The sequence below is a fragment of the Naegleria gruberi genome, assembly GCF_000004985.1.
Source record: "Naegleria gruberi genomic scaffold NAEGRscaffold_25, whole genome shotgun sequence".
Classification (NCBI taxonomy): domain Eukaryota; phylum Heterolobosea; class Eutetramitea; order Acrasida; family Naegleriidae; genus Naegleria; species Naegleria gruberi.
The window spans coordinates 87,428-108,654 of NW_003163302.1; the positions used below are offsets into that span (position 1 = coordinate 87,428).

The following is a 21,227-nucleotide window of genomic DNA, read 5'->3' on the forward strand; positions in this document are numbered from 1 at the left end:
TCTCGATCCGATATACACAGGATGAGATGGTAATAAGGAACCATTTCGTTATTTAATAATACTTTGAGTTTTATTTGTGTGAAAATTTGTGACGAATTAGGTCAAATCCAATACAGAAATTGCCTCCTTAATTTTGAGAAGGAGAGTAGTATTCCAACTGTCGAGAGTTTTCATCTTGTCAAACTTTTTCAAAGCAGAGGCCATTTCTTTTGGATTTTTCTTCTTGACAGATTCAATTAACTTTAAAATCATATTTCCTTCCAAAGAACCATCCAAATGAATGCAAATTTCACAGTATCTATCATAACAATCTCTCAAATCTTCATAACCTTGACATAGAGCACCTGTCAAGTCATCATTTTCAGCTTTTGCTAAATTTTCTAGGATTTTACAAAGGAAAGATCTCAATAATGGTTCACGTGCATTGAAAGCAGTTAATTTCTCAGATGCCAAAACAGAAGCAACCTTTTCAAAATATTTCATTGCATTTGAATAATCAGCAATCAATCCATAAATCTCTGCACATTTCAAGAAACATTCCATCATGCTGGTTTTACTGTTTTCTGTCTGAAACATTTCACCTGCATTCTTATAATGTTCAATTGCCTTTGCGTAAAAGTAATTTTCCTCCAATTCACCAACATTATCAACTGAAGGACCTTCCTCTTCCAAAAATTTAGCCAAATCCTTTTCAATTCCTGCAGATTTATAGAATTTTCCATCTTCTGCCAATAAAATACAGGCATTTTGTGTAATTTCTTCCAATCTTTCCATTTCTTTCACTGTTCTCACTCCAATTTCTCTCAAACATTCAGAAATTTCCAAATAAACTTCACCCTTTTCACGTGATCTAAATTCCTTTGGTTTCTTTTCCATTAAAATCAAAGCCTGCTCGAAACAATCAATAGCTTGTTGATTGTCATTTCCTGTCATGAAAAAATCAGCAGCTTCTTTGTATTTTTCAATGGAATCTTTAATTTTGTTTCCGAAATAAACTGAACGATTTGCGATGGATTGGGCTTCTTTTTTTAATAATTGGCCTTTGATTCGTTGAGCTTCAAAGAGTGCAGAATCAACTTCATCAAAAACTCCTTCATCAACTTCTGGTAGTTTTGGTGGCATTTTTTTAAATAGTGATTGGCAGGTGAAATGTACGATACAAAGTTTTAAAAGTGCTTCTTGGAATGAAGAAGGAATGGGAGTATCGTGATTAAAACTTGTAACCAATGGTTGTGCAAAGTAAAAGATTGAGTGGAGATGCGGGGTATCGATCCCCGTACCTCTTCCATGCTAAATAAGCGCTCTACCATGTGAGCTACATCCCCTTACATTCACAATGAAATTACGCTATTTACGAACAAGATTTCAATATGTTCTTTAAACTATGTACGAATAGAGTGTTTGTTGTGGAATTTTGTTATTCCATTATTATATTTAGTTTTTACAATTGGATGTTTACAAAACGAGATTTTATTTTTGACTTATGTAAAACGTAAATTAAAAACTATTCGAATCGAGACTACCTTTCTCATTAAGAATCCAAAAACGTGATTTTAAATTTATCAAAACAAAATGCTAGAACACATCGCCAGGTATTTGGTGGCTTTCTTTGTGGGCTTGCAATACTGTGCACTCACGTAGTCCAATTCAAAGAAGCGGTTTCCAATATTGAAAGTATTGAATTGGCCCAATCTGAAGTTTCTATTGGTGAACAGGTTTCAAGTATTGTTGTTTCAAGTGAGCTGTCTCATAATAACGAATTAGTTTTGGTTTCGTCTCAGGAATTATCCGACATGTTTGGCAAAAAGATGAATTGTCATTGGATTAAGCAACATTTTATTTTGGATATTGTGGGGAGTTGGTAGAGATTTGGTGGAAAGATATTGGCGTTTCAAATCTTCATCCGAAAATGAAAATTCGAAACTTCCCAATAAGGAAGGCTCAATAGAATTCGAGTTCCAATAATTGTTACTCAAAATTATGGATCTGGATGTTATGATATTCAAACATTACTCAATGAACTCAACTCTAAATGCACAAAATACAGTTTCGAATTGGTGGCCGAATCTGAGACTAATCCTCCCTACCTAATTCGATGATTCCACTCTCTACATTGTTAATGCAAAATTTTCTGAAAGTATTAACAGACCGAAAATGTACATTTGTGCTCATACTAAAAATATGCTAGAATTGAAAAGTTTACAACCATTGGAACAATATCTTTAATCACAATTTATTCACAATAGATTATAATATAATCAATATTGTAAAAAATTAATAAAAAAATAATTGGATTTTTATAAATTTCCTTTTTAGTCAATTTGTTCTATTTTAAAAAACTTTGAAAAATCAAAAAATTTCAAAAAAAAATGCAATCATTTCAATCTTCACCACCATCCGAACCTCTTCCCTCCTGCTCTTCAACCACTTGCCAATCCTGCAGAAAACTCCACAGAAAATGTGATAAACTTCTTCCGTCCTGTTCCTACTGCACAAAAAGAGGCTACGTTTGTTGTTATGAAAAAACCAGAGATGAACAATCGGTTGTAATCCGAAAAAAGAATGAAAACCCTTCGTTAAATTATCATCTCCATCATGACAATGATACAACTCTTGTAAATAATAGTAATCATCATAATAATAATAATAATTTAGTATCATCTGGATTTGATAGTAGTAGTAATAATATGATGATGGTGATGAATAATAGTAATAATAATTTTAATGTAAATAATAATAATCAAAATAGGTATAGATCGGTTCCTTATCAATCGACTGCTGGTTCTTCGTTGATATTTTCCTCTCAAAGAAATGAAAACAATTCTATGAATTATTCAATGATGATGAATGATTATCAACAGCAGCAGCAATCAGCAGCTTTTGTAAATATTGCAAATATGTTTAATCAACAAATGCAAATGAATTACAGATTGGTGACAAATCAAACTTTGGATATTTATTATCAATATCTTTCAAATGGATTTCCAATGGCTGATAGGAGAGTTTTGGAAAGAGTTTTGGAGTATAATTCAATAACTGCAAATGATTATTCTGTAAATAATACATTATCATCCTCAATGATGAGTCACTTGTATAGTAGCATATCAGAGTTTGAAAAGGATCAGTGTTTATTATTTACATTACAGGCCATGTGTTTGCAACAACTCGGTCAAAGAGAAACAGCCAATTTAATTTACTCAAATGCAAGACAAATCATGGGTAAATATTTTGATGATCTCGATTCTCAAAGTATGATGGTTGCCATGACTTTTATGGGATTGTATTTGATTGGAGAGGGTGAAAATAGGAAGGCCAAGAATATTCTATCATCTGTGAAGAGTGCTATAGCTCCGTATAAGAATCCAGCAGATGTCTTGCAAAGTAATAACAATCCAATGCCATCATTTTCATTGTCATCAAATGAAAAACAGCAAGATGATGACACCATTTCAGAATGGGTTATTACGCAACCAAAGTGTTTTACTTCATTCTTGGTAGATACTCAGCTTCGTGGATTGGAAGCTTATTTTGGAGAGGAAGAAAATCCAAAAACCTACATTTTGGATGGATTTGAAACTCTTGGAAATAATAATTTGAATCTTTCAAAACTACGTGAAATGATTCCTGATTGTAGAGTGTTGAATAAGGAAGCAATTGATAGCTTATTGTCGTTGCTCCCTGCTTTGGAGTGTCTAGCTAAGGTTGTCTTGACAAATTTCAACAAGGCGCCCACACTCAAACTCCTCTACTCTTTAATGTTCAAACAAGCTCACTTGGACATTTTGAAAAATGCAGAAGAAAGTATTCGAGACATTCCACAAATCTTGAATGTTTGCAGTCAAGTAATAGAATTGACTAGAGATGAATTATTTTCATTTTTACCAATTGTTGCTACCAAACCAATTGTAATGGCCTCTACACTAAGAGTGCACTATTTCAGTTCGCTAGATTCAACTGAAAATTTCAATGATGACCTGCGTGCCTTGAAAATACTCTCTAAAAACTTTAAGGCCATTCAGGCAAGCTGTGCTCCCCTCATTAAAGCTCTGGAGAGTTTGATCTATTTACAGCAGAGAAATAGTGCATCGGGAATAGAGTCATTATTTGATTTTGGAGAGGATATCTTTTCCATAGAGTCTCTTTCCAATTCATCACCAAGCTCATCAAATTGCTCGAAAGAAAATCTAACACCACAAACCATTTTCGATACCTATCAGTCAGATTACGCCCCACTTTTCCGAGACTTTGGTATAGATATGGAAATAGTTGATGTATTCATTGAGAATATGAGTGAACAAGAAAAATTATTTCATAATGACAAGACGAAACTAGCAGAAAAGAGAATGGAACTTGTAGAATCTTTCAAGGCAATATCTGGAAAGAAGAAGGATGTATTTGGCATTGTAGCTTGTGAATTTTTAAAGAAACAACTTCTTTTTAATGAAAATAACTAGTTAATTACCTATATAATTTATTTTTCTAGTTCAACAATGTCAACAATCTGAAAATGTGAAAAGAAGACATGAGTTATTATTTTAAGGAATTAAGAAAAGGTAGCTTTTTTAAATTTTAATTTTTATTATTTCAATGCTTGATTGTTCAATTATTACATTAACAATATTGCACTGAAAGTGAGATTAATGGATTTATTGGTCACCACCATCTTCACCTTCTTCACCATCACCTTCTTGGGATTCAGTACCAACTTCTTCGTAGTCCTTTTCAAGGGCAGCCAAATCTTCTCTGGCTTCAGAGAATTCACCTTCTTCCATACCTTCACCGACATACCAATGGACGAAAGCTCTCTTGGCATACATCAAGTCGAACTTGTGGTCAATTCTGGAGAAGACTTCAGCAATGGCAGTAGAGTTGGAAATCATACAGACAGCTCTTTGAACCTTAGCCAAATCACCACCTGGAACGACAGTTGGTGGTTGGTAATTGATACCACACTTGAAACCAGTTGGTGACCAGTCAACGAATTGGATAGTTCTCTTAGTCTTAATAGTGGCAACAGCAGCATTGACGTCCTTTGGAACGACATCACCTCTGTACATCAAACAACAAGCCATGTATTTACCGTGTCTTGGATCACACTTAGCCATCATTGAGGCTGGTTCGAAAGCAGAGTTGGTAATTTCAGCAACAGACAATTGTTCGTGATAAGCCTTTTCAGCAGAAATAACTGGAGCATAAGAACACAACATAAAGTGAATTCTTGGATATGGGACCAAGTTAGTTTGGAATTCAGTAACGTCGACGTTCAAAGCACCATCGAATCTCAAAGAAGCAGTCAATGAGGAGATGACTTGAGCAATCAATCTGTTCAAGTTAGTGTAGGTTGGTCTTTGGATATCCAATGATCTTCTACAGATATCATAGATAGCTTCATTGTCCAACATGACAGCAACATCAGTGTGTTCCAACAAGGCGTGAGTGGACAAGACAGAGTTGTATGGTTCAACAACAGCAGTAGCAACTTGAGGAGATGGATAAACAGTGAAACCCAACTTGGACTTCTTACCATAGTCAACAGACAATCTTTCCAACAACAAGGCACCCAAACCAGAACCAGTACCACCACCAACAGATGAGAAGACAAGGAAACCTTGCAAACCAGTACAATTGTCAGCCAACTTTCTAATTCTGTCCAAACACAAATCGACAATTTCCTTACCAATAGTGTAGTGACCTCTAGCATAGTTGTTAGCAGCATCTTCCTTACCAGTGATCAATTGTTCAGGGTGGAAGAGTTGTCTATAAGTACCGGTACGAACTTCATCAACAACAGTTGGTTCCAAATCGAGGAAGACAGCTCTTGGAACGTGCTTACCAGCACCAGTTTCAGAGAAGAAGGTATTGAAAGCATCATCTTCGACACCAATAGTCTTATCGGATGGCATCAAACCATCAGGTTGAATACCATGTTCCAAACAGTAGAGTTCCCAACAGGCGTTACCGACTTGAACACCAGCTTGACCAATGTGAATTGAAATAACTTCTCTCATTTTGTATTATTATTATTTACGAGTGTTTTGCAAGTTTCTCTATAATGGAGGACGAGCGATTTTTTTTTGTTGTGTTTTGTAGATTGGCTGTTACCCAGTTTAGTTTTAAAGCAAGTTTTGGCGGCAACTAACCGTAAACACAAAAGTTGTAATTTTTGGAGGGAAATTTTGTAGGTGGTTCCAAGTACTATTGTCATTATACAACATTGTAGATTTTTAGAGTTCTTAAACTGATTGAAGTTGAAATACAATATTACTCATACATATACATGATTTATTTCTGTTGTTGCAATTTTGCCTTTTCCAACTCCATTTCATAACTGAGTTGCTTTTGCATGAGCTCTGTTTCAATCACATGATAAACATCCTTCCTATTGATTGCCTTATTTCGGTAGACTTGAACTAGTTGTAATTTTCTTTGATGCAAGCTCTCTATTTTTTGAACAGGATCAGTAACTTCTTTCTTAATCTTGTCTTGGTCCAATAGACAATTGACTAGCTCATCTATAAGATCAGCATCATCCTTCATCACTTCATTCAGAATAGGTCTGTGGTGTTCTATATAGTCATTATAATAAACATAAATACCTCCTTCAATATGTGGTTTCAATGTTGGTTCAATTTTGGAGGTAAAGTTACAAATTTCATCCACAGAAAATGGATTCATGCTTCCATTATTTGATGACATGTATGTCAGTGTTTCAAGTGCCTTTATCAAATCAACACATTCTGTTTGGATGTATTTGTACTTATTTGAGAGTGATCTGAGAGCTCTTAGATCATCATTCACATTTTCATTAGGTCCTAGTTTGTAATAGTAATTTGCCCTCAGCGTGGTTGCTAAAATGATACCCTTAGTGGCATTGATTTGTAGATAGGGAAAGAATCTAGTCCTCGTTAATCCAATAATTTCACTCGAAACTTGTAAAATTTCATCCAAATCTCTGATACTTTCATCTGCATTAATTAGAATTTCCAACCAAATCTGCTTTGTTGTGAGCAGCAAACCAAGCATAAGCAAATTATCTATATTTTGTGTTCTTTCACTCTCAACATATATCGTTGTGAGACTCATGAACGCTTTCATGATAGACCTCAGCTTGTGATACATTTCTTTGCCCAGTTTTTTACAACCTCTGGATCGTTCTTCTTCAGTGAATTTCATTTTTCGGCTAGAAATTTCTTCAATAGCCTCGAAAAGATATGTATCCGGGTAGGTTTCTTCATATAGGTAAAGATCAACCAGTTTCAACATGGATTCAATCATTAATGACGTAAAAGACTTGGTATTCTTCAATATCAGGTCTAGATCAGTATGTTCTTTGAGCTTCTCGTTTTTCAACAGGTATGGCTCTATACCTGCCTTTACAGTTGACATCATGACTCTAGCTTTTCTTCTTTCACCTTCTCCCAGCAAGTAGAGTGATGTAAATTTCATAGCGAGTAGGACATTCATCGAATCAGTATCATCAAAATATTTTCCTAATAATTGTTTTCCTTGGTGATAGAGTTGAGTAGAAACGTCTCGATGACCCATCTGTTGTAAACACAATGCTTGTAGTGTGAATAAGAGTGATTGATCCTTCTCAAATTCAAACTGATTAGTGTAAAAATCACACCCAGAGGTTGAGAATGAAGGATGATACAAATTAGATTGATATTCCAAAACTTGTTCCAATTTCTTTCTTTCAACAAGTGGCATTCCACAAGCAATTACACCAAAATATACATCCAGAGTTTGAGTACTAACGAACCGATAATTCAATTCGTTTTGCATTGGATTATTACTAGTTGTATTATTTCCAATCCTATTCAAACTATTATTTACAATATTTACATAAGGTTCTCCTCTCCTGACAATAGCCTTTGAATTTCCACTCGAAGAGACAACTGATTCATTCACTGAAACAAAATCAGCACCATTCACGCTACTTCTCACATTGGTAGTTCCTCTGTATGATGATATTTCAGAACATTGATCCATTGTTGGCTGATTCATTTGGTGTGATAACTGTCTTTGCTTTCTTCCTTCATCGACAAACACAAACTTTGGTTGATTTGGTTTTGCAGCTCTCTTTGGTTTTTCATACGTACAATTGTATCCTCTCTTCAAACAATAGGAACAGGATGGCAGTAATTTATCACACTTTCTGTGTAATTGACGACAGGACAAACATGAGTATTCACTCTTTTCAACCATCAAAACCACAATCTGAGGAGTAGCCGAAGTCGACGATGAAGAATTAATTGATTGTCCCAAACTATTCTCACAATTAACCATACTATAATTACTAGTGCATTGATCATTATTTGGCATGATCATCATACTCGAATAATATCCTCCTCCATTTAAATTATTCATATTTAAATTATTATTATTATTAATTCATATTCATCTCCGAAGAATTAATTTGCTCATTCATTGGTGGTTGTTGGAATTGTTCTGGATACAGAAAACTTTCAAATTCATCATCGTCATTAACTCCACTCCAACCAATATTATTACTATCATAACCCGATGAATGGATCATTCGAAACTCTATTTTGGCGCCTTTTTTTTGATATTTTTATTATTGGTGAATTTTTGTTTTTCATATTTTTAAATCAATATGAAGAATTTGAAGTTGAATTTGATCTTCAAATAATGATTGAATTTCAACATTCTTTTGATTGAATATTGTAAACAACATTACATATAATATTCAATATTAATGACAATTATTGTAAAAAAATGCGTTTACTGCTAAGTGGACAACACTTTTTAAAGCCACTCCTATCTATCAATGAATTGTTGGACCAAATAATCGACTATTTAGATTATCCATCTATTATTTGTCTTTCCATGAGTAATAAATCCCACTTTGGAATTAACACTTTTTCATCAATTACAACTTCCGAATCATCATGCAACACACCTTCATCATCACTCCTCACATTAAATCCCAATTTATGGGTTAATTTAGTTATTAGATATGATTGTGTGGGTGAATTAATTTCCAAATTTCCATCATTGAGTGGCTTGGAAGATGTTGAGGCTATGAATGAGAGGGAGAGAATGGATTTTAGTTTGAAATGTAGGGAAATATTATCGGAACATGTTCTTGGCAAATTGAAAAAGTATAAATTGAAAAAGTTGGATGAGAATGATGGTAAACAATTGTGTCAAGTTTGTGGGGAGTTGATTGAGATGGGGGAATTAATTGTATTGCATGTGAAGGAGGGAAAGGTTGCATGTTTTTATGAGTATTTTCATTGGAATTGTTTGGATATGGATGAGATGAATAGGATAAAGATGAAGAGATGTGAAATTGAGTATACTGATTCGAATAATTACTTTTTGAGGAAACAGGTGGAAAATTTCTATAAGAAAGTGGATGAATCGAGAGAAGTGAGAAGACAGAAATTATTTGGAATTGTTTGTGATTCATGTTTAAAGTTTCAGAGCTCGAGGTATTATTCTGGATTGGATAGTGATTCGAATAGAGTTGATTTATGTATGAATTGCTATTCCAACGAAAGAGCCACAAGTTTAACCAGTATTGAGAAGAGAAAGCCCTCACTGATTACTTGTAGTACTTGTAAAGAGCCAATTAAGAACGCCATATTTTCATGCCAATATTGTGACTATTATTCTCTGTGTCAGAATTGTTTTGAACAATTACCCAAAACAAGTAAGCATTCCTCTCATCCGTTTACTTTGGTTGGATGTTGTATTGATACATTAGAATCAAATTCACATACTTCACGTTCAGAGACAACCGAATCTAAAAAGAGAAAGTATGAAAGCAATTCGAAAGTACCCAATAAGAAGGTTAGTTTGTTAGATGTTGCCAGGAATATGGGTTTTGATTTGACTTGAAAGTTCTCAAAATTTCACCTCATACTTGCATCAACCATTAATTATATGTTTACAACACACGAGTTAATAATAGTTCACAATCACAACATTAACAAAAAAAAATGGATGAAAAAACCACCCTTTCACTCATCGATTTTAAACCACACCATCCAGATCTTGGTAAATTTTTGATTAAGAAACTCCGAGAACCATCCAAGAAAATATTTTCGCTCAAGTTTGAAAATGTGGACACCTTGAAATTAAATGGAAATACCTTCTATTCCCAAGTTAATCATCAATACAAAGTTTTAATAGTAGGACAAGGTGAAAGCCTAGTGTTCTTGGATTTGGAATCAAGAAAGGAATTATTCAAGTACACCTTTGATCATTCAGTTTATTATTTTGAAATTCATGGTGATGATTTGTTTATTACATTTTCATCGAATCATTTGGTGAGATTTAATTTTCAAAAGATATACAATAGAAAACCCTTGTCTGAATGCAAAATTTGGCAAAGTCACCCATTTAAATATATTTGGGGATTTTCAATTTGGAAAAATTTGATTCATGTGTGTGATTTTGATGAACAAGACATTTTTATTCTTGATTACAACACTGGAGCCAATGTTGAACGTGGCAACTTGCCAAAGACAGATAAAGCTGCTAATATTACCTTCTCTTCCTTGAATGAAATGTATATATGTGGTTTGGGATTTTTAGAAGTGTACACATTGAATGATAACAACAATTGGATCATTAAAAAAAGGTACGACCAATTAACAGGTAGAGGTAGCCAGGGATTTTATTCATTATTTTATGAGGAAGGAAGTCAGAGAGTATTCCTAACTGATTCCAATAGAAAGGTTTTGATATTTGATAGAGATCTTACTCTGCAACAAACTTATGAAAGTAAGAATAGTGGAGCCTATGGTATACACATTGATTCATCAACTGGCTATTGTTACTTGTGTGACAATAGTGCAGCCTTACTGTGTATTTTCAAATAATAAGGTTAATCTTAAAGTTTAATGATAAAAAAAGACTTTATATCAATTTATTTCCAACACCAGGAGCAAGTAAATACTTGAGAATAGCACAATACCAAATAATTGCTGATGGTTCTTCTATGTTAGTATTGGTGATATCCAAATGAAGCCCTCCAAAATTCTCAAAAGCATACTTGTCAGCTATTTCGTTTGAAATTAATCTCTCATTATTCTGATCCTTCTTTGTTGTAATTAAGATCACTTCTGCTTTTGGTGCATTTTCCTTGATGGCTGTCAATTTTTGATTCATTGATTCTAATGTTGAATACTCAGAACTGGGATCTACTAGCAGTAGGATGACTGAGGAATTTTTATAATAGGCTGATGTAATTGACCTGAATCTTTCTGGACCACACTGATCCCATAATTGAAGTTTGATTTTGGTGGTCTCTCCGATATGGAAACTCTTAATTGCAAAATCAATTCCAATAGTTGTCATATGGCTGTTCATACTTGCATTAACTGGTGTATCATTCATTGCACAATTAAGTAATGAAGTCTTTCCACTTGCATAGTCACCGTCTAGAAGAACTTTAGTGAGATAGTCAAACTCGGATTTGGGTGGTTGTTCAGAAGTAACTGTCTGGTTCACATTTGTGGTATTATTACTCTTTGAAAATAATGATCCAAGAAATGATAAAGTATTTCCAAAAAAGCTAGATGGAGGTGCTTGATTTGATTCAATAACTGTAGGTTTTCTTATTGGAAACATTGGTAATTCTTCCATATCTGTAAATATGTTAAAGTATCCCTTCAAAATACTCAATTCTGCATCAACCCATCTCTCCATAGCAAAACATGATTTAATATCAACAGACTTGGTGGAATTCCTTGCTAATTTACTAGCAAACTCAAAAGCCTCCTTTCGTAACAAGTACTTTTTGAATTTTCTTCCATTTACTGATTCTAAAAATCCATTCAAATCAACTTGTCTAGTAGAATTCTCAGATAGTGAATTAAACGTCTTTTCATAGCCTTGCAAAATATATTCACCACATAAATTTCTCCAACATTTACAAACGTGGCTCGTGTTGAAAATTAATTCGACATGACTAATGTGAGAGAGAATCTCTCCGATCAATTCGTTTGGCAAAACTTCAAAGATAGCTGAGGATGGAGTTGGTTCTTGTTGAAGCATTTTTTTTTGTAATCAACTTTGATGACGTTCCAGCTGTCCTTTGAAATTGTGCTGAGTTTAAATCAAATTAGAAAGCAAAATAAATAAAGAAAATTTGAGAAATCAAAAATGTATTAAAATTGCATTACCAGAACATCATTATTCTGTAGCTTGTCATTTTGGAAGAAATCGTCATCAAGATTTAGTAACACTTCATGACCAAATCTGTCAACATTCTTCAAAAATAACTTGTGTGCATCCAACATGGTTGACTTTTTCATCTTTAAAACAATGCTCTTTGTAATGTTTTTGAGTTGTGAAACATCTATTTGATTTGAAACCCGCACTCGTTTTGTATAATCTGTTGAACCATCCAGTGCACATTTGATAAAAAGGGTAATCTCATTTTCAGAAAGTTGACCAGAAAGTGGAGTAGTAGGAGGACTTGCTGTTGGACTGGTATTGAAAGAATCAGCTTCCTTTGGTGAGGATGCAATACCAAGATTTCCACTACTTTCTGAAGATTCAGAAACTCTATGGCGTACCTTAGTAGCCTTTCTACTCTTTCCTGAGGTTGGAAGTCTTTTGCTATCAACAGGGGATTCAGAAGAAGGACTGGAAAATTTCTTTTCAGTTGATGAACATGTATGACATTCTTTCTTGACACAGACAGGTTGTTGTTGTTGTTGTGGAGGTGGTGTTAATGGTGGATTTTCAATATTCTCGGTGAATTGACCAAGTGGAGAAGACTTGTGTTTGCTTGCTTTTCCACATTTTGGTGATTTCTTCTTTGGAGAATCCTCTTCTTTCTTTTCAAAGCATTGAAGTGCCTTTTCCATTTCATTCGAAACATTTAAGGAAAGTGGTTCTTCTTCATCTTCAACCTTTTTCACTAGCTCTGGAGCAGTAGAATAGACTGCAACAACCTTTTCAGATTTTTCAGAATTTTCATTAGTTGCTTTCTTATCTTCTTCCTCTTCATCCTCCTCTTCCTGTTCTTCCTCTTCATCATCTTCCATATCTGAAACCTTTACATTTTTCATTGAATAGTCTTTCTTTTCTGTTTCAAATAAGAAATCGTATACTTCAGGATCTTTTTCTCCTCTTCTTTCCAGCCATTCTAATTTCTTTTCTGTACATTCTGGACATATCAGAGATCCATTGTATAACACATAGGTACCTTCCCCAGCTAGGCAATTTACATGATATGAGATATCACATTTCGTACACGTATATAGACCTCTACTTGTTTCATTTCCCTGAGTTATGGGACAAGTCTTCTTCTCGCACATGGTACAAACTTTACAATCAGAACACAACCAGTCCTCAAAATATTTCTTATCCAGTCTAGGATTGCCACAACACTTTTTACATAATACTTTTCCACATTCATCATTTGTACATTGAACAGTAACTTTGTAATACTTTCCACATTTGTGACAAGTATTTTTGTCAACTTCTTCTACTTTTGTCCTTTTGATTTTTCTCTTTACAGGTTTAGGTTTTTCCTCTTCTTCCTCTTCAGAAAATGAATATTCTTCTTCCTCCAAGTTGTCATTATTTCTCTTTTCTCCATCAGAGCTATAATCAGAGACATTATCATCTTCGTCAGATAATTCTTCTTCCTCATTGTCATCTTCAGAATCTGAATCAATTACAACTTTGGATTTTTTCTTCGAGTCAATCTCTACAGCCTTTCTTTTTTTCGATGGTGGTGTAGAAATGGTTAAATTCTTATCAGAGAAACTACTCCTTCTTTGTTGTATTGTTTGCTTATCATCTGTAGAGCTTTTTTCCGAATAAGAATTTGCTTGACGCATAGCCTCTGCCAATTTTTTGTTTTTTCTCGTCATTTCATTTGTTATCACTGCTGGATTTCTTGTATAAATTTCTACAACTCTATCCATCCAATAACTAGTAATTCAAAATTTCTCAATGATGTGACATCTCTGATAAACTTACTATTTGGATTTGTCATCTCCAAAAAATTCTATAAGAGAACTTGTTCCATCTTCATCTTCCATGCCTTCAAGAATTTCTTCTCTCATACTTTTTGGAATTTTGGTTGAGTGTGGAGAAATAACCTTTGCAGGCCAATATGGGCAACCATCTTGTTGTATAATTATTCATAATTAAATAATAAATTGTTGATGATTAGATCAAATATTGTATTATTATGATCATTGTCCAATTATAATAATTATCATCCACCAATATAAATAATAATAATAAATTTTTGTTATTTGTTGTTGTATGATCAACTCATTACCAATATATCAAATTAACCTACCCAACTTGACAAAAATTAAATCACCCTCTCTTAAATCACTATCTACAAATCTAGTCGCTTTCTTTGCTTCCGTCGACGACATGGTCGTTGAATGACTGCAACCACCACCAATGCTGCTACTACTTGTATTTCCAGCAGAAGAGGAAGGATACGACTTTCTTCCACTCATTTTTTTTATTTTTAATTTTGCGATACAGTTGATTAAACGGGATTCAATTTCCCAATATTTGGATGGATGTTGACGGTTGAGCTCAAAAAGAGGCAACACTTCTTGCTGGAGAAGATGCTTCTATTTAGCTGAAGAGGAGGATGCAAGTGGAGATGAACCTTGATTTAAAGAGAGTGAGATGTTTTGTTCTTTGATATTATGTGTATTTAGATGATATTTATTGAAATGTTATGTGTTGGAGATGGATTGGGAATCATCTCTCTATGATAGAGCATATATGATTGAAGCTAATATGAAGATTATGTTGGTGTAGAGGAAAGATGTTGAGAGGGAGATGTGAATCTGTCAAAAGTTAATGTCCAATGAGAGGAATTCATACATTTTCCTACATCTATTACAACATTGTATACGGTAAATACATCATACAACCGTTTTGTTTTTCCCCAATTCAATCAATTAATCCATTTTAGATTTTTTAAACGAAAAGAGCGACAATTTTCTTTTTTCCCTCTAAGGAATTTTTTTAATGGTTTGAAGTCAAATATTCAAATCTGAATGAGAGGTACCAGCTTCTAATAAAATGGAACCTGAAAGTTACTAACTTCTCGTTCTGATCTAGCATTGGCACGAGGTGGCAGACTTTCACATTTCCTTCTCATAACCGTCCTCTGTTTTAGTGAACCACCTCCCTAATCAGTCTAAGAATGTCATTCATCTTCAAAGGAAAAAAAAATTAAGGATAGCCATCTAGACCCTGTAGTGTCTCTAATGTTGTTTGCCGTTTATTGTGTTTTGTAAATTGGACAACCATGAATGTTTTGAATGAAACTGGCTGTTTTTCGTTGTAGACAATTTCCATTTATAGTTTCAAAAATTGCTCAACACAACCAGCAAATTTCTTTCCAAACAATTTTTCAATATCTGCAATTGATGTGATGAATATTGCATTGTGGTACAAGGAGTTAGCTCTATCTTTTATAGATTCAAATCTGGGTGGAGAATGACTGAAAGTGTCCTGTTTAGGGATAATTTCAGAAAATCAGCTCTATATTTACCCCACCAATGCAAAGGATCCAACAATTTTTGGAAATTATCAATTTTCTTCATATGGTTCTCATCAACATATTCATTAAGTTCTGGTAATGAGATTTTTTGATAATTATCTTTGAACATTAATTCAGGAAGAGTTGATTTGTATCCGTAATCTTTACCAGTTAAACATTTCAAACTAAATCTAATAAAAACAAGTTCTCCATCTTTGTCAGTCAATGCAAGTATTCCATCATCATGTGCAGTACTTGCAGGTGGTCTAAACAGAATTTTGTTGATACGTTCACAATTGTGAACAGCATATTCTAAATATAACTCCTCTCCAGTTTTGTCTTCAGAAGCTGTAATCCACTGTTGTTTCAAGCAATAATCCTTAAATCCATTACAAGTAAAAACCTTGTTGCATGCAAAGTCGATTGTCTTCAATTTTTGTTGCAAAGACTCATTGATTGTTGAGTTGAAATTAAACAACGTTGTAAATTTCCCTTTAACTGCAGAAAGTGCAATTAAATAGGCTATTTCAAAGGTTGTTCTATCCACTATTTGTTGTCCAACATAAATTGCCAAGTCCATCTCTTCAATGCTTGGCAGGGACTTCATTCTTAGAATTTCCTTGGCCAATTTGAAACCTATTACATCCACCGTCTTAAACTCAACTGAGCCATTTTGTAAAGTTGAACCCACTGGACCTGCAATTCCTGACATTAGAAAATGTGCTGCAATTTCTTTGTTAGGGACATAGAAGGAGGTACCATATCTTTCCGAATATTGGTGACTAATCATGTATTCCAATAAATAGGTTTCGTATAATTTTCAAAGTGTTCCTTATCCCTGAACTCTTTCAAAAACGTTACTGCTTTTTTTTTCAATGCTTGAATTATTGAGTCAGTACTAGCGTCAAAACATTGTTGTAAATCTCTCTTGACACACTGTTCTTTCATGACATCACCAATGAAATATTCCATACACTGGGCAGCTTGTCTGATTCTGATTGGAAAATTTTCCTCTTGTTTGAAGTTTTCTTTTACCTTAATATGCATGGAAAGGAATTTGTTAAATGATTCATAGTCTAAATATTCAAAATCTGAAAGAGTGATTGTATCTTGTTGATATTCTGTTTTCTGGAGATGAGATTGAGTCACATCATTCATTTTAATTGAAAAACTAGTACCAGCAATTATATTTGAACCAAGTGAGTTCACACTCATTATTTCATCAATGAATTTACAAAGGGCCCCTTTCTCATTTCCATTCGATGAAATATACTTATAATTACTATGTCTGTTTGTTATTCAATTAGAAACAATATGGAATGGACACTACTTACTCTTCAAGAACGTTGGCTTCATCTACACAAATGACAAAATCAGAAGAATTAGTTTTCTCTTTCACTTTTGAAATGAGATTTTTTGTAAGGAGCTGTAAACGTGGAAAGAATTCATGTTTGTACTGGGGGAAAAGGTAGACGAATATTGAACAAGAATAATCATTTGATCCATTAAATTGGTTGAATGCAAGGAAGGAAAGCAAAGAACCCTCAAATGGATCCAAGATTGATGGCTCTTTTTGACTTTTTTCAATCAATAGAAGAAGATAGGTCAACTTGGAAATCAATAATATTTGAACAGCATGTCGAATGTAACCGAAAGCATTAACTCTTGAGTTCAAACAACTAATCAAGGTTCTTATTGTTGAATCAGTTGTTTCGTGGCTGTCATGTTCATATGTAGCTGTACCTGTCAATAGAAGCCCTGCTGTTTTACAAAGTCTTCTAATCATTAAAGATGTTTTCCCTGTTCCAGAAGGTGCAATAATGGTTGTTACTGTTTTACAACTTGTTCGTTCCAATATCTTATCATTGTTGGATTCAATTTGAAGAGATGGAATAAAAGGTAAATAATGTTTTGCAAGAGTTCCAAATTTGATTGGAAGTGGTCTTGCAAATGTCTCATGTGAAACCAAATTGAGAGAGCAGTATTTCACATTATCAGATTTGAAGTTCTTCTCAATGAATTCTTCTATTGGTTCTAATGGTCTTTGCGAATCAAATGATTTAACATATTCGAATGCCTCATCGTACAATTCATTAACCCAATTTGTTCCATTCCTATCAACCTTAGAGAGTTTAGCTTCAACCCACCCCAAATCTTGTTCTCTTGGCACATATAGTCCGACTAACAAACAAATTATTTCCTCTGCAGCCTTCATATTATTGTTACAGCTAGGAAGAATTTCATCAAGTGCTTCTTTCCACCATCCATGTTCTTCTTCTCTTTTCATGATATCTTTAAGGAATAATACGGTTAAAAAAACTAGAGCACCTGTGAATGTTTGGTCCAAACATTTAATAGTATTCTCATCAAGACCAACATTTCTCATCATTTCAACCACCTCTGTATGGTTCATCTTGCGCACGGTACTAACTGGAATAGTCACTAAATACTTAATTAGATAAATTAATAAATTTTCGTTATGTTCTATCTAACATACATTTACTTTTCTTATTATCTTGTTCCATCTCGGGAAGAATGTTGTCAACTTCATGGTGACCACGCTTCATTTTTTTCCTTAGTTTTAAAAATAAACTCGTAAACAATAAGGATTGAAAGGACCTCCTGCCTCAAGTACCTATATTATCAAGGGATCTTAGCTACAAATTTAAGATGCTTAATACCTCCATCCAACCTTAGTAACAACTAATCATTATTTTGTGTGATTTCTTTCAGCTTAAATCGAACAGCCAACCTTACGTCCTTAAACATCGTTAAGATCAAAAAATAACCAACTTTTTCAACATCTTCTCATTATGGGGATCACTCATATCAATTAATCCAAACTTTCAGTAAAAAATCACAATTTATTCTTTCCAAAGTTTACTATTTATCTGAATTGTTTGAAAAGATGTATTCCCAGCCAAAACTCGGCCGGATAGCATTCATGCCAAGAACAAAATATGGTAAAAAATATTAAAAAAATATTCAAAACCACATCCACAATGTTGGATGAGCGTTAAGGTGTTCGGAAGAGAGGATGTGTTTATTGATGAGTACTCCAAAAAAAATCACTGCTACTCATGCGATTACTAGGTCTCAATAGTATAGGCAGGGTTATCTACCGTGATGAAACAAATGTGCTAGCTATACACACTTATCTTTCCCATTGGCTCGGAATTATTAGTGACTTGGCTGCCAGACATCACATTTTAATCTTTTTTAACACCAAACATTAAGGAAGTATCAAGTTATGAAACGAAAAGCAACTTTTTCATGTTAAACTCATATTATCAATATGATTTCCCGCCTTTTTTCAGTTGCACAAAATTATTAAAATATTTTTGTCTTGTTCAAAAAAAATGTCATCACGCAAATCGCTCTCCTCACTCAACAATTCTAAACTCATCAACACCCAAGCACCAACAAAGAGAACCAAAGTTTTCTTTGATGTTACTATCGCAGGAAAGGATGCCGGACGTATTGTTATGGAACTTTTCGATGATATTGTACCAAAAACTGCTGAAAATTTTAGATGTCTCTGCACTGGTGAACAAGGAATGTCTAAAAATTATCCAAATAAGAAGTTCCACTTTAAAGGATCTATTTTCCATAGAATTATTCCAAACTTTATGCTTCAAGGAGGTGATATAATTAATGGAGATGGTACTGGTAGTGATTCTTTATACGGAAGAAAGTTTGCTGATGAAAACTTTAAATTAAAACACAATAAGGTATGTTATCATGATGATTGGAATGGAAATTTTGTGACAATGTAAATAGACTGGTTTGCTTTCAATGGCCAACTCTGGTAAGAATACTAACGGTTCTCAATTCTTTATTACAACTGTCAAGACTCCATGGTTGGGTAAGTTTGTTTTTGTGTGGGAGGAGGCTAACAAAATTTTACTATATTGATGATGTGTGAAAATTTAATTGAACTTCAATATTATTGATGAATAATTTATTATTGTGATTATTTGTTGAAAATTTAATGATGATAATTGTGGAATATAATAGATGGTAAACATGTTGTTTTTGGACAAGTTGTTGAAGGAATGACAGTTGTCAGAGCTGTTGAAAAGTATGGAACATCTGAAGGTAGACCAAAAGCTAGAGTTGTTATTGCTGATTGTGGACAATTGAAGGAAGAAGAAAAGGTATCTGATAACTCAATTTTGGCTGAAGGATTGAAGGCCACTAGAAAGTCAGTGGGAGGAGCTTTGCCATCATCATCAACTCAAAAGACTGAAAAGGTTGAAACTCCAAAGAAGATCAATACCTCCTTGTCACTTTTGGTATCTGGATTGGCTGAAAAGGCTACTGATAAGGAAGTTGCTGAAATGTTGAAGGAATACAATGTTGCCGAAACATCTGTTTGGACTTTGGGAAGAAGCTCTGGTTTGGCTTGGGTTGAATTCGACTCTGCTGAAACTATTTCAAAGGTCAAGCAAGATATTGTTGATGGTAAACTTGCTCTTTCATGTGAAATTCACACTCTCGAAAATGCTAAGGATTCTGCCAAGAAACAAGGTACCAAGAGACAAAAGGAAGATGAAGAAGAAGAATCAGAAGATGCCAGTGAACAAAAGAAGGTTAAACTCACCAGTGAAGAAACTGAAGCCACTAAAGCTAAGAAATCTAAGGTTTTGGAAATGTTGAAAAAGAAGAAACAACAAAAATAATTTCATTAAATTATTATTACATAATTGAGAAAGATCCTCTATATTTACAAAATGAATTACATAATTTGTTGATAGCTTCTCCTTTTCCACTTGGAAAAGAAAACACAGCATGAAATAATAGAGCTCACTAAAACGCCAATGACCCAAACATAAACCAAAATAGAAGTGATGAATGCAGCATCTACAGAGCTACTTGTACCTGGAAAACAATGTTGCAATTTGTATAAATCATTCTCACAATTAGTTGTTAATGAATAGATGGAACCATCAATTTTGATAGTAGGTATGGTCACATTTCCATTATTTGCTGCCGATTCACTGCTTCCTCTATTTAATACACTGCTCAGTACAGAAATTGAGCTCTTGACATAATCTCCAATTGAATATTCCGTTTGTGATCCACACAAATACTCTGGTGCTTCATCTTCTGGAAAAACTGGTGTTCCATCATTGAATAAGGCCTTTTCACTTTGACAAGCTTTAACAACCTCAAAACAAAAATTGTCACATAACATGACACGTCCCTTTTCAGCATTAAATAAATATGAAGATGGTGAACAAATGGAGCACTTGATTCTCCTCATTTGTGCAAAACAATTAGGATAATTATTTTGATTTAATCTTTCCGATAAATAATTTTTCAATCCCAAATCAATTTGATTCGTACAACAACTCAATCCATCATGACAATAACAATCCTGACACTATATTGTTTAACATTATTCCAATTAATTATAATATCCCAATTTTTAATCCAATTGTTATTGAACAATTTCATAAATATCAATTAATGATAAATTTCTATTCTTACCTGCACTGGTTGACTATTAGGTACAAACGGACAAACAATAGTTTGATTATCGGAGGCTGGAATATATTGTCCAAATATTATTTGACTATTAAATTGTAAAATGATGAAAATAATCAAAATGATAACGGAGAGAATTGATGATCGATTTTTCTTCATTTTGTCCAAAACTTGTGATGACCGACAAGTATGTGATGGCATTTTTTTTAATTTTAAATTAATAGAA

General features: G+C 33.7%; 10 protein-coding genes and 1 non-coding gene across 11 annotated transcripts; 4 read left to right on the top strand and 7 right to left on the bottom strand.

Annotated features, from left to right (window-relative positions):
• Window positions 1–54: 54 nt before the first annotated feature.
• NAEGRDRAFT_58090 (NSF attachment protein) lies at window positions 55–1,122 on the bottom strand (the record flags this gene model as incomplete). The annotated part of the gene is made up of 1 exon (XM_002676956.1): window positions 55–1,122. One exon carries the CDS (start codon window positions 1,120–1,122, stop codon window positions 97–99), a length of 1,026 nt encoding a protein of 341 aa, XP_002677002.1. The 3' UTR covers window positions 55–96.
• Window positions 1,123–1,252: 130 nt separating this feature from the next.
• NAEGRDRAFT_t331 lies at window positions 1,253–1,325 on the bottom strand. Its single transcript has one exon. It is a non-coding gene; the product is annotated as a tRNA-Ala (tRNA).
• Window positions 1,326–2,840: 1,515 nt separating this feature from the next.
• Window positions 2,841–4,454, top strand: NAEGRDRAFT_49200 (uncharacterized protein; the record flags this gene model as incomplete). The annotated part of the gene is made up of 1 exon (XM_002676849.1): window positions 2,841–4,454. The coding sequence occupies one exon, from the start codon at window positions 2,841–2,843 to the stop codon at window positions 4,452–4,454; it is 1,614 nt and encodes a 537-aa protein (XP_002676895.1).
• A 104-nt stretch (window positions 4,455–4,558) lies between these two features.
• On the bottom strand, window positions 4,559–7,036 carry NAEGRDRAFT_39221 (alpha-tubulin TUBA2). Its single transcript, XM_002676957.1, has one exon. The coding sequence runs from the start codon at window positions 6,006–6,008 to the stop codon at window positions 4,647–4,649; it is 1,362 nt and encodes a 453-aa protein (XP_002677003.1). The 5' UTR covers window positions 6,009–7,036; the 3' UTR covers window positions 4,559–4,646.
• Window positions 7,037–8,739: 1,703 nt separating this feature from the next.
• NAEGRDRAFT_67768 (uncharacterized protein) lies at window positions 8,740–9,867 on the top strand (the record flags this gene model as incomplete). Its single annotated transcript, XM_002676850.1, has 1 exon — window positions 8,740–9,867. One exon carries the CDS (start codon window positions 8,740–8,742, stop codon window positions 9,865–9,867), a length of 1,128 nt encoding a protein of 375 aa, XP_002676896.1.
• A 101-nt stretch (window positions 9,868–9,968) lies between these two features.
• Window positions 9,969–10,853, top strand: NAEGRDRAFT_67769 (uncharacterized protein; the record flags this gene model as incomplete). The annotated part of the gene is made up of 1 exon (XM_002676851.1): window positions 9,969–10,853. The coding sequence occupies one exon, from the start codon at window positions 9,969–9,971 to the stop codon at window positions 10,851–10,853; it is 885 nt and encodes a 294-aa protein (XP_002676897.1).
• Window positions 10,854–10,890: 37 nt separating this feature from the next.
• On the bottom strand, window positions 10,891–12,030 carry NAEGRDRAFT_67770 (rab family small GTPase; the record flags this gene model as incomplete). The annotated part of the gene is made up of 1 exon (XM_002676958.1): window positions 10,891–12,030. One exon carries the CDS (start codon window positions 12,028–12,030, stop codon window positions 10,891–10,893), a length of 1,140 nt encoding a protein of 379 aa, XP_002677004.1.
• Window positions 12,031–12,126: 96 nt separating this feature from the next.
• On the bottom strand, window positions 12,127–14,462 carry NAEGRDRAFT_79823 (uncharacterized protein). Its single transcript, XM_002676959.1, has 3 exons — window positions 14,300–14,462; window positions 13,972–14,119; window positions 12,127–13,923 (listed from the first exon to the last, which is right to left on the bottom strand). The coding sequence occupies exons 1-3, from the start codon at window positions 14,379–14,381 to the stop codon at window positions 12,144–12,146; spliced, it is 2,010 nt and encodes a 669-aa protein (XP_002677005.1). The 5' UTR covers window positions 14,382–14,462; the 3' UTR covers window positions 12,127–12,143.
• Window positions 14,463–15,443: 981 nt separating this feature from the next.
• Window positions 15,444–18,078, bottom strand: NAEGRDRAFT_67772 (uncharacterized protein; the record flags this gene model as incomplete). The annotated part of the gene is made up of 4 exons (XM_002676960.1): window positions 15,444–16,293; window positions 16,368–16,793; window positions 16,846–17,953; window positions 18,009–18,078. The coding sequence occupies 4 exons, from the start codon at window positions 18,076–18,078 to the stop codon at window positions 15,444–15,446; spliced, it is 2,454 nt and encodes an 817-aa protein (XP_002677006.1).
• Window positions 18,079–18,870: 792 nt separating this feature from the next.
• Window positions 18,871–19,656, top strand: NAEGRDRAFT_33813 (uncharacterized protein; the record flags this gene model as incomplete). The annotated part of the gene is made up of 3 exons (XM_002676852.1): window positions 18,871–19,242; window positions 19,292–19,376; window positions 19,529–19,656. Coding segments are annotated over 3 exons (585 nt in total), but the record flags the coding sequence as incomplete, so codon positions are not given.
• Window positions 19,657–20,249: 593 nt separating this feature from the next.
• Window positions 20,250–20,777, bottom strand: NAEGRDRAFT_67774 (uncharacterized protein; the record flags this gene model as incomplete). Its single annotated transcript, XM_002676961.1, has 1 exon — window positions 20,250–20,777. The coding sequence occupies one exon, from the start codon at window positions 20,775–20,777 to the stop codon at window positions 20,250–20,252; it is 528 nt and encodes a 175-aa protein (XP_002677007.1).
• Window positions 20,778–21,227: the final 450 nt, after the last annotated feature.